The 12938-nt window shown below is 44.0% G+C and overlaps 1 protein-coding gene across 1 annotated transcript in view; it reads right to left on the bottom strand.

Annotated features, from left to right (window-relative positions):
- Nucleotides 1-4359, bottom strand: part of LOC148094577 (uncharacterized) — a 45936-nt gene extending 41577 nt beyond the window's left edge. Inside the window, exons 1-2 of the mRNA XM_087837542.1 lie at nt 3864-4359; nt 3283-3677 (exon numbers count right to left, since the gene is read on the bottom strand). Coding sequence (XP_087693668.1) covers nt 3283-3677; nt 3864-4359 — 891 coding nt within the window. The remainder of the gene's footprint in view (nt 1-3282; nt 3678-3863) is intronic.
- Nucleotides 4360-12938: the final 8579 nt, after the last annotated feature.

The following is a 12938-nucleotide window of genomic DNA, read 5'->3' as shown; positions in this document are numbered from 1 at the left end:
TCTAAGAGGGTATGTTTTAGCCATCCTGAGATAAACTGAAGCCTGTTGGCTAAGAAGTAGTGCTTAAAGTTAGGTAGTTCTAATCCTCCTTTATCCTTGGTCTTTTGTAGTGTTTTTAAGCTTATACGTGGGGGCTTATTTTTCCAAAGGAATTTGGACATATATGAATCTAGAGATCTGAACCAATCTTGCGGCGGTTTAGTTGGGATCATTGAGAATAAATTTGAATGAATTTATTTTTGGTAATACCATCATTTTTATAGCAGCAACCCTTCCCATGAGTGATATGTGTAGACATTTCCATCTAGCCAGATCACCTTCTACTTTCTTTAAAAGTGGGGTATGGTTTAATTTAGTTAGATCTGCAAGCTTGGGAGAAATATTAATACCTAAATATTTTATATTTCCCGATTGCAGTGGAGTAGAAGAGGAATTATGGAAGGAGCAATTAATCGGAAGGACTGTAGATTTTGACCAGTTAATTGAGTAATCTGATATTCTTGCAAAAGAGTTTATTGATTCAATCACCCCAGAGATATTGGTTTGTGAATTTTGGAGAAAGAGTAACACATCATCCGCATAAAGGCTGATTTTATGTTCCACGTTCTTGCATTTTATGCCATTAATTGCTGAATTCTGTCTAATTGCTGCTGCTAGTGGTTCGATAAAAATTGCAAACAGTGAAGGGGAGAGTGGGCATGCCTGCCTGGTGCCCCTCAGGAGACATAAGCTGGAGGATGTCTGGTCATTTGTTCTGACACAAGTTGTTGGGGAATTATATAATATTTTTAACCAGTTGATGAAAGAAGATCCAAAACCAAATTTGTGTAAAGTTGCAAATAGAAATTTCCAGTTAACTCTGTCAAACGCTTTTTCTGCATCTAAGGAAAATATTGTAGTTTCAAGGTTTTTACTGTATGAGTAGTCTATCAAATTAAGCAATCTACGTGCATTTGTTGATGAGTGCCTACCTTTTATGAAACCAGTTTGGTCAGGATGAATTAAGAGGGGGGTTATTTTCTCTAGTCTCTTCGAGAGAGCTTTTCAGATTATTTTGAGGTCTACATTTATAAGGGATATTGGACGATAGCTTGAGGGATATACAGGGTCTTTGCCTGGTTTTAGCAGGAGATTAATGTTTGCAGAATTCATATTTGATGGAAGTCTGCCCTTTTCTTTGATTTCTAACAACGTTCTGTAAAAAATTGGTGCTAGAATCGTCCAGAATTCTTTGTAGAATTCTGCAGGAAAGCCGTCTGGACCTGGAGCCTTATTATTGGACATACTTATCAGGGCTTCCTGGAGTTCACCTGATGTCAGTGGCGAATCCAGTGCCATTGCTTGAGAGTCTAATAATTTTGGGAGAGTTATGTTGTCTAAAAACTGATCAATTTCCTTTTTAGATGTGTTTATTTGTGGTGAATACAACGTTTTATAGAAATCCCTGAAAATGTTGTTTATTTGTTTCGGTTCATATATTGTGTTCCCAGATGAATCTTGAACAGCACATATAGTTGTTTTTTATTTATTTATTTTTAGCTGGTTTGCTAGGATAAGTATCTCGGGGTCTTGTTCGCGAGTGATGGGAGAAGGGAGCCGGAGATCGACAGACGGATTGGGGCTGCAGCTGCAGTAATGCAGACGCTGCACCGGTCCGTCGTGGTGAAGAGGGAGCTGAGTGTAAAAGCGAAGCTCTCTATTTTGTAAAGTTCTTTTTGATTTGGAAGGAAAAGTAAGCGCAGACAGAGTCCTAGGGAGTGTCCAAAAAGTGATTTATTAAACACACACGTATTACACAGTGCGGGAAGCCGGTCTTCCCCGTTCAGCCCCAATACAGAAAGCTTTATAGCCTTTATGACGTCAGAACAATTCCTGGAAATCATCTTCTTCAGAACAACAACAACCCTTTCCCAGACTTGAAACCAGATGTTTCCCATCATCAGCGTCTGGGAACATATCAACTGTGTACTCGAGTGTGAAAGTGTGATTTATTATATGCCCCGGCCACCGAAAGTTCAGCGTCCTCATCTGACTTTCTGTGGACCCACCACTATACTGGTGCTATGCATGATGAAGCATTGCATCTAGAATGTGTCCTTCTGCGTGCTCTGGCAAATATACTGAGTGGTAAATGATACATGATAATAAGGATGATAACCTGATAATGATAATGATAAGTGATGCAGACTAATGAAATAATGATGAAATAATGACCGTGCACGTGAATAATAACACAGTGACAGAAAAATAACATAATAACAGTAAAATAACATTCCATTACGTGACAACTCCTCCTCTTGGGCTCGCTTGCGAGACCAACCTACACCAGGATTTGTCTCACTCCCCGTCCAGCCTACAATCTCCTTCAAGGGCATCATCGACTCAGGCGCCGCTGAACCAGCTGAGCCCGAGCTCAGGGCCCTCTCCAGCATCTTTACTAAAACTCGCCGGACCAGAGGGATGAGACAACATCCGATCATTAATATAGCAAGAAAAACAACAAAAGAAAACATGGCAGACATAACAACACTCTTCCATTGCCCAAAGACAGACGTGAACCAGTCTCCCAGTCCAGTGTTCACACCTGATTGCTCATGCATGGTTTTAGATAACATTTTCAGACTCTCAAGCGCTCTAGTAACCGTACCGTCTGGGGCCGTATTGTTGGGTATAAAAGTACAGCACATGTCCCCAAACATGGCACACACACCACCCTTCTCAGCCAACAACATGTCAAGGGCCATTCGATTTTGGATTCCCATTAACGACGTCGGTCCCAATTGTTCCCCAAGGCCTTCTACCGCGTCCCTAGTGAGATTAGAGAGTCTCAGCACATTATAATGAACATAGTTAATGCGATCAACATTTTTATTTGGAGTTATCCATAGAAACACACTTTCAAAGCCGGAGCGGACAGACCTCTGCGTCTGGGCAATTCACCTGTCTGCCAATGAACAAACAAACACGTTACAACACTTATCAACCCCAACATTCCCGTTAATTTCCAATTTTCCCACAATTTCATGATCACCGTTCCCAGGCTCTTTTACTTTTACTTTAAACTTCGTAATAAGAGTATAAGATTACGAGTATAAAAGTATGTGATTAACGTACAAAACTATTATGACTCCTTTAAACTATCAATTACTTTAGACTAGAGCCCTAGCCTATCATGAGCCTGGAATGAATTGATGCTTGGCGCGTGACGCTCCTCTTCTTTCTTCGTCTCCCCAGGTAGACTGCTGGGGAGAACCGCTGCACAGGGGGAGAGGATTATTCTGCCTCTATGTTCCCCCCCGTGTTACTCTGGGTGGAGCTTATCTCGAGTAAGCTCTCGTCCGCCACTGCGCATTGAGACCAATGGAACCAGGTCTCACCCTTTCCCTTCAGCCGAACCGCACTGGTGGTACGAGCAGTCACCTCGAATGGCCCCGTCCACCTCGGATCTCTCCACTTTCGCTTAATGACCTTCAGCCACACCGCCTTGGCGTCGGGGAGGGACCTGTCCACCGCATTCACCCCCACACCAACCTGTTGTGTGAAACTAGACACAAGAGCTTTTAATTCTTTCCAACATTCAGCATGCTTTCTATTACTTTTTATACTTTCTTCCGCCGGGACTGTTGTCCAAGGACCTGGAAACTGTCGTCCTGTCAACAGCTCATATGGTGTGAAACCTGTGGATTGATTAACACAACATCTTATTATCATCAATGCAATTGGCAGGGCTGCAACCCAATTTAGCCCCGTCAGAGCATCCACACTCACCAGCAAATACCGGACTCCTCCCGGTCCCACATCAATCATGTCAGTGAAATCAATGACAATCTCTTCCCCTGGTCTTTCTGGAATGGGGAACTTACCTGCCTCTGGTTTAATCACTGGCTTTGGATTGTGCCTCCCACAGATCAGGCACGTCCTAGCTTTTACCTTAATCATATCCCTCAAAAAGGGATGCCACCAATGGCACAGATGTCTCTCCATCTGGGCCACACCCACATGGCCAAGCCCATGTGCTTCTGCAATCCTCTGTTCCGCTAGGTTGGCGGTCAACACCGGTCGTCCGTCAGGTCCTCGCCAGATACCTCCCTCTTCCCATGCTCCTCGACTCTTCCAGACCCCCTTCTCTTCCGGGGCCGCCTCCTCTTGGGCCTTCCTGGCCTCCTCCAACATGTTGACTCCGACTTCTTCCTCCACACTTATTTGCACGATCTGCCGTAGTGCTTTATAGCCGGCTGCCTCTTTCGCCGCTCGATCGGCTTCCTGATTTCCTCTGGCCACCATGCCAGTCCCCGAGGAGTGACCTTTACACTTTATGATACTCACCTCCTCTTGCACATGGCGTCCTCCATGTTTCATTCACTCCCCAATGAGACATGTACAAGAATGTTGCACCTTCTCTCTAAAACAATCTCCTGCCAACCTGTAACCTTGTGTAAAACCATTAGTCAACAGGTACATGTTAAGCCCGTTTAACTCCCAGCTCAACCTGGAGCCTGTATCCTGCAAACCAAATCTGTTAAATCAAACTTCTTATTTACAACCAACTATAGATCATGAGAGCAATAAAGTATTCAGCACAACAGACAAGTATCATGTTCAGGTTTTCTCCAATCATTAACTCACTATTATTACCCTAATTTGTCCCCAATCATGAATCATCCCAATTTACTCAGTGACTTTCCTTAAGCAATGTCACTCCACCCATTTATCACTAGGAGCTCAAAAAGTGGCCAGCTAGTGAGCTCCATGTTGAACTATTCCATAACCACTGCATCTCCTCATGACACTTGTCTGTTTTCTACCAAATCCTCCACATGCACCCTTAGCAAAAGCAAAACAAACATTAGCAACACACATTGACCATCCCGGTGATCAGGTGTCATAACCTATAAACACAGTTTCTTCACACATAAGCCCAGAAATCCTGTAGTAGAAAACCAAACGTCAATCAATTGTCCAGTGGTGAATCACATGATCAAACCACATGAAGAACTGTAATGCTGTAGAGAAGAAAATGCAAATGTTAGCGCTGCGCAGATGTATACACTTTCTCACAGTAATCTCTGTGAGCAACACACAACACAAACCCATGAATAACACACCCCTGGTAAATTTACAAACACAGAAAGTGGCATCTAAAAGTTAAATCGGCAGGCCAAAGCTCACGCAACCTCGGATGTTGCTGTCATCTTTCTGCTCCTGTAAAAGAAACACACATAAATTCATCCACCCTTTCGTCCTGTCTAGGTGGAGGTTAACTTTGAGTCGTGGTCAAGTCTCATCAGCTTTTGTCAGCTTTTACCAGTCAGTCAGTTTGTTTTATTTCCACTCATTCATCCATACATTCTTTCTTTTCTGATAGTGGAAACCATCGTCGCATTTGATCTCCACCCTCAGCAAAATGACGTCATTTCAAAAAGAAAAAGAAGACCTTTAGATCGGATTACCTCGCTGAATCCTTCTTAGGCTGGGACCCTCATATTCTAATTGTCCCAGATAAGTGGCTTTCTCCAGAGCCCATTTTAATGTGGAGAAACTCACTTGCAACAACTTTCTGGACGACGTGTAGCGCTTTTAATTCCCAACGTGCAGATCTGCTTAAAGAAAAGAAATTCACAAACAAAATCAGTGCACTGTTCAAAATAAAAATAAAATAAAAATAAAATGAACAAATAAAAGATAAAACTGAAAAACAAAAGTAAATAAAAATACAGAAGCCCAGTCTTAGGACTTGTCACTCTTATAAGTGAAAAAATACCAAATCTAAACTTGGTGCCATGGTAAAACTTTCCCCGTACTTCAGAAACAAAAGCAAAACAAACATTAGCAAAAAATCTGCTAGTTTCACTCATTTAAACTCTGGGTGCAGGATTCTGTTCACCCCTGCTATCATCTTCCCCAAAATAATACTGATTCAATCTATGTATCACTTCTCAACCCACTCGATAAACCAGACAGGATGCTGGTAACAATATTACCTTCTTAAAATTGTGTTTGATCCTAGTGAGCTGATCGCGCGTGTGTGTGTGTTAGTCGGGTTAATACATTTTCTATTTCTATGTATCCTTTTATGTACCTTCCCCCGTTTTCTGAAACAAGAACACTCCGTTCACTCCTAAGTTTGTTTCAGAAACATCTTAAATGAAAAACTCTGTCATAGTCAGACACAGCTAAACCCCAAATGTTTGCAGGTTACCATCGGCAACCACAGGTGTCTTGTGTGTTGTTAACCCCTTCTACAAATGCCCTCTTTTAATGTGTTACACTTTATGTATGATTTTGTGTTATCTCTAGTGCATATCATGTGAAGGTGTGGTGTTGTCTCTTCATTTTTCTACCAGTACTCTTGCATACCTCAGTGCTTGTCTTCCTCCCCCTTTTGTGGTGGTCTGGACCCTGTGTCAACCCTCCACTTCCAGGCAGTCGTTTGTCTCCCCGGATTCCTTAACCCAATTTAATTCCCCAAACTAAAGCAGCAGCCTCAGTCATCACGTGCTCCTTTTCTCTCCGCTCTTTTCTCCCACTTTTCAGTCCAATAGCAGTCAGTTCTCTTCAGCTTTGTCCCGTGTATCTCTTTGTCCCACTGTCTCTCTCATTGCCATCTTGCTCCAAACATGGCAAATGTCAAACTCAGACAGTCTTCTCAAAAGTCCTTCACACACAGTGAGGTTGCAGCTTGCTGGAAACGCATCTCCATCCATCCAATCTAGATGGTGGATCTTCTCTTTGTGATGCCGTTTGCCCACAGCGCTGCTGGACCTCTCTGCTCAGAACTCCGGTATTGTCTCTAGGACTTCTGCCCATTGTTGATGTTCATGCTCATGCTTCTGGAACTGCACTCTGTGTCTTCAGGGAGAGATTAGCTTCCTTGGAGCTTGCTTGTTCAGGATGAGAACGGGAAACTGCAAAACAATTCAGCCAAAATTCTGGCTGGGTGTTTCCATTTTTGTTTCTAATGATTTTAACCTATAATTTTCTTCCGACTGCTGCCCGTGGAGAATTGATCCAGGTCCGTTTCCCACCTGTAAACGACAGACTGAGAGACTTTCATTACTCACTGTGACTGCAGATGTTTTCATCACTCCTAAAACAACACATCTCTACTTGTTTTGTTTTGAACTCTACTGACTTTAAACCCCAAATATCAATTTTTAGTTGTTCATAACCGCAAACACAAAAAATCTTCTTGATGTTGTTGTCAGTTATTTTCGTCCACAACACTCCAAATTATGTTTTCATTTTGTGTCCAGCAGGGGAATAAGGTGACCTGTAGCATCACTGTTTCCCCAGTTGGAGACAATTTCTCACTCACACTTCCACACTTTTATCTTCTTTGTTTATTTCAGTTCCTTTTCTTTCTCTTTACCTTTCCTTTTTTCTTTTATTTTTCACACGCACACATTAACCTGTTTACTCACTCATACAGTCAGCCATCAAATCTCCATTCATCCTTGAGTACTTGATCACCTTTAAAGTCACTGTTAATTTTGTCAATTTATTTATCATTCCCTTAACACTAATTCACTATTTTAGTTTCCTTTATTTATTTTCAGTTCACTTTCTCCTATTTGGTCACTAGGATTTCTTGACTCTTATTATTTCACAGAGAATCAACTAATCTACTTCTCCTTCTTTTGTCATCCAGGAATTCACACACATGCACAGGCTGGTCACTCGGCCCCCACCTTTTTTCTTTCACAGAGACACACACATTTTACTCCTCGTTCGGTCCGCCTGTGAACCCGCCCCTCGAGGCTGGCTCACACTCACTTCCTGCTTGTCGCAGTACCATTCAAACTCTCTGTGAGACACGTCTTTCTCTGCTTATTCTGGACAACGCCCTAGACGGCACACAGAGCGGGTGCCATCCGGGTGCTCTTGTGCACCTCACAAATTTTCAAACTGCGCCACAGACTCGATACCGCAGTTTCTCTTCCTCTAAAAAATATAAAACCAAACTCATCCCCCCAATTGACTTCACAGTTTGATTTCTACACACCACAAACATACACTATTTTGTTTAATCCTCATACACTCAGCTTCTGTATTAAATCACTTTCACAGCACACGCAATTATAATCAATATAAGCAATTTACACAGCCGATTTACACTTTATTTTATATACATTTTATATACACCGGCCTGTATCAACATGAGAAACGACGCCAGATGCCAAGACAAATTATTCACCAGTTCCTTATCACTTCTTATCACTTCTGTATCGGTACACTTAACTAAGTTGAACAATTAAACAAATAGAGGAAAACAGTTTTTCCCCCATTTTCCTTTAATACTCGATGGGCACATGCGCTGCCCCCCCCCCCCTTTGTCTCTTTCTCCTCACACACACACTGCGGGGTTCACCAAGCCCCCTCCTTTGCAGCTGCTTGAGACAGAGAGGCAGAGACGCTTTTCTTTTTTCTCCACCACACACGACAGCAAGCCTATACATGCAAGCTTTTAAACAATATAAGCGCTTATACACCGGTATTTGCACACTATTTACATACACGGGCCCGTATAGATGCCAGTATTCCTAAGTTTTTGACTAATTTGAAAGCTCTAAGCCCAGGCTTCACCTTGGTCCACAGAACCAGCCTTGATGATCAATAACCCCGCGTCGGGAACGCCCTCACCGGCCGCGGTCAGATTTCTAAGCCCTAATTAATTTAAAACCGCTCCCCGCAAGTTGACAGGTCGCTCCACGTCCCGCGTCAAGGAATCAACCTCACGCGTTCAGCTTTACTTAAAACTCACTGTCACCCACGTTAACAGTCACGGCCGGGTCTCACCCTTCAGCCAAACAGCACAGTAAAAGGTAATCCTTGATTACCTAGCCTTTAACGGGTGTCCGAAGTCCCGCGGGAGGCCACCCGAGCTACCTGGACGCCGCCAGTGGTGACGCATGCCTGCGTCACCTGTCGCCGCTACACGCTGAACACTGTGCTCTACGGGGTCTCACCCCGGTCTAGGTTAATTTATACACTGTTTAAAAGCATCCCTGGGGACTCTCAGCCCCTCAGTTTTTATTTACCTGACGCCCGAAACCGCGTTTCTACCACCCAATGAGTCCGAATTCCCCTAACCTTAAAGAGTGCTTGGCATCTAACTCCACACTCTCACTCAAGGCACACAAACCAAGCCTCTTAGCTTTAACACCACAAAAAACCTCACAAAAAACACAGAGAACCCCCTAAAATAAACAGCAATAACTTTTGAAAGAATTTTATCAAACTTTTTCCACTAATTATCCTAATTAAATAAAATCACTACGGACAGAACCCAGCAGAAGGCCCCCCTGAGTGAACATTCAATTTAGTTTTAACTTCGCATTTAGTACCTTTGGATAAAAATTATTCAACAGGTGGTACTGACCTTTTATGTCCCGGGTTTTTGTCACTCAGTGGGTCCCCCCCTGGATCCCCCCGTCTTTTGGCACCCCCGAGGAGCTCCGCTCCCTCGCAGCGCGTCTTCTTTCCCCCCAAACCGGGTTTTCGGCACCAAAATGTAATGGTTCTTTTTGATTTGGAAGGAAAAGTAAGCGCAGACAGAGTCCCAGGGAGTGTCCAAAAAGTGATTTATTAAACACACACGTATTACAGAGTGTGGGAGGCCGGTCTCCCCGTTCATCCCCAAAACAGAAAGCTTTATAGCCTTTATGACGTCAGAACAATTCCTGGACATCATCTTATCAGACAACAACAACCCTTTCCCAGACTTGAAACCAGATGTTTCCCATCATCAGCGTCTGGGAACATAACAACTGTGTAAGACGAGTGTGCTGTTGTGTAAGATTGTTGGTCCCGGCCACCGAAAGTTCAGCGTCCTCATTTGACTTACTGTGGATGTGTTTGATTCTGCGTGCTCTGGCCAATATACTGAGTGGTAAATGATACATGATAATAAGGATGATAACCGGATAATGACAATGATAAGTGATGCAGACTAATGAAGTAATGATGAATTAATGATTGTGCATGTGAATGATAACATAGTGACAGAAAAATAACATTCCTTTACGTGACAGCCGCTATCTGATTAACTAACTTATACTCATCTGGAACTCCCCTGGGAACTCCTATTGAGTCAATCCAGGTTGGCGAGTCCCATCTTGGGTCATATTTGTGCACACCCCTTAGACTTCTCCTACGTCTGGCTGTCAACACACCAGTGTCCTGCTGTGGAACTGTCTCAACTCTATTCCCTATCAGCATCAAAGGTGCTCCTAGGCGCACCAGAGCACATGTTCCCACACTCCCCAGTGGAACCTGTACCAAAAGGGTGTACTGCCCACAATAATAATATAGCCCACCCCTTGCCCAGGTGCCTATAATAGTATTTGGGTCACTTACATTATTGGTAGTCCTGCCTGGGATTGTCCTCTGACACCAGCTTGGATCAATTCTTCCTAACGTATATCTCACACTGTCTGTAGAGAACTCAAAACATGTATAATTATCCCTTTTAGGTGTGAATGAACCTGGTTGTGTACGTTTATCAATTGGCGGATATAATCCTGACAAAGTGGTGCAGTTACCTGTGTTCACCGCCTCTCTAGTTAATCTCAGCATACAATCATAACCCCACTCATCCTCTGGATACAGAGGAGCGGGTTCAGTAAACAGACGAGGTCTAGCTGTAGCACAAGCAACACAATCAACCACTTCCTGCTCTTTAGCATTTTGAGCCACCCAATCTAACCAAAGATTCCTATCACTGACTTAGGGTAGCATACCATAGGGTGATAACAAATCCACACATCATATGTTCTCCAGCTGCTACCGTCTCCTGGGCATCTAATTACCTCACACAAATCGAATGTGAATGCCGTCGTGGACCCACTAACGTACCCAAACTCGACTCCCCCACTGGCTTTGAGACACCCATCGTTCCCACCTGAGCCAACCTCGCGCTTGAATTTTCTCGACGACTCGATCGGTTTGGACTCTGGAGCGGATAGACCTCTGCGTCTGGGCAATTCACCTGTCTGCCAATAAACAAACAAACACGTTACAACACTTATCAACCCCAATATCCCCGTTAATTTCCAATTTTCCCACAGTTTCATGATCACTGTTCCCAGGCTCTTTTACTTTTACTTTAAACTCCGTGATAAGAGTATAAGATTATGAGCATAAAAGTATGCGATTAACGTACAAGACTATTACGACTCCTTTAAACTATCAATTACTTTAGACTAGAGCCCTAGCCTATCATGAGCCTGGAATGAATTGATGCCTGGCGCGTGACGCTCCTCTTCTTTCTTCGTCTCCCCAGGTAGACTGCTGGGGAGAACCGCTGCACAGGGGGAGAGGATTATTCTGCCTCTATGTTCCCCCCCGTGTTACTTTGGGTGGAGCTTATCTCGAGTAAGCTCTCGTCCGCCACTGCGCATTGAGACCAATGGAACCAGGTCTCACCCTTTCCCTTCAACCGAACCGCACTGGTGGTACGAGCCGTCACCTCGAATGGCCCCATCCACCTCGGATCTCTCCACTTTTGCTTAATGACCTTCAGCCACACCGCCTTGGCGTCGGGGAGGGACCTGTCCACCGCATTCACCCCCACTCCAACCTGTTGTGTGAAACTAGACACAAGAGCTTTTAATTCTTTCCAACATTCAGCATGCTTTCTATTACTTTTTATACTCTCTTCCGCCGGGACTGTTGTCCAAGGACCTGGAAACTGTCGTCCTGTCAACAGCTCATATGGTGTGAAACCTGTGGATTGATTAACACAACATCTTATTATCATCAATGCAATTGGCAGGGCTGCAACCCAATTTAGCCCCGTCTGAGCAGAAATTTTAGCTATTTTATTTTTCAGGTTTAGATTCATTCTTTCCACCTTCCCCTGGGACTGAGGATGATACACCGTCCCAAATCGGTGCTGCAACCCCAGCTTCTGTTCTACTTCTGCCAAATCTTTATTTTTAAAATGAGTTCCATTGTCTGACCGAATTCTTTTGGGAAAACCATGCCGGGGGATGTAATGATTGATTAAACACTTAATCACACTTTTTGCATCCTCCCTCTTGGTTGGCCACGCTTCGGGCCACCCCGTCAGAGCATCCACACTTACCAGCAAATACCGGACTCCTCCCGGTCCCACATCAATCATGTCAGTGAAATCAATGACAATCTCTTCCTCTGGTCTTTCTGGAATGGGGAACTTACCTGCCTCTGGTTTAATCACTGGCTTTGGGTTGTGCCTCCCACAGATCAGGCACGTCCTAGCTTTCTCCTTAATCATATCCCTCAAAAAGGGATGCCACCAATGGCACAGATGTCTCTCCATCTGGGCCACACCCACATGGCCAAGCCCATGTGCTTCTGCAATCTTCTGTTCCGCTAGGTTGGCGGTCAACACCGGTCGTCCGTCAGGTCCTCGCCAGAGACCTCCTTCTTCCCATGCTCCTCGACTCTTCCAGACCCCCTTCTCTTCTGGGGCCGCCTCCTCTTGGGCCTTCCTGGCCTCCTCCAACATGTTGACTCCGACTTCTTCCTCCACACTTATTTGCACGATCTGCCGTAGTGCTTTATAGCCGGCTGCCTCTTTCGCAGCTCGATCGGCTTCCTGATTTCCTCTGGCCACCATGCCAGTCCCCGAGGAGTGACCTTTACACTTTATAGTACTCACCTCCTCTTGCACATGGCTTCCTCCATGTTTCAACTCCCCAATGAGACATGTACAAGAATGTTGCACCTTCTCTCTGAAACAATCTCCTGGAAACCTGTAACCTTGTGTAAAAACATTAGTCAACAGGTACATGTTAAGCCTATTTAACTCCCCGCTCAACCTGGAGCCTGTATCCTGCAAAACAAATATGTTAAATCAAACTTCTTATTTACAACCAACTATAGATCATGAGAGCAATAAAGTATTCAGCATAACAGACAAGTATCATGTGCAGGTTTTCTCCAATCATTAACTC

This window comes from Neolamprologus brichardi, unplaced genomic scaffold (assembly GCF_056152115.1).
Source record: "Neolamprologus brichardi isolate AB-2024 unplaced genomic scaffold, ASM5615211v1 NODE_ptg000036l+_length_2141236_cov_1, whole genome shotgun sequence".
Lineage (NCBI taxonomy): Eukaryota > Metazoa > Chordata > Actinopteri > Cichliformes > Cichlidae > Neolamprologus > Neolamprologus brichardi.
This window is presented reverse-complemented; position numbering and strand designations above follow the sequence as displayed.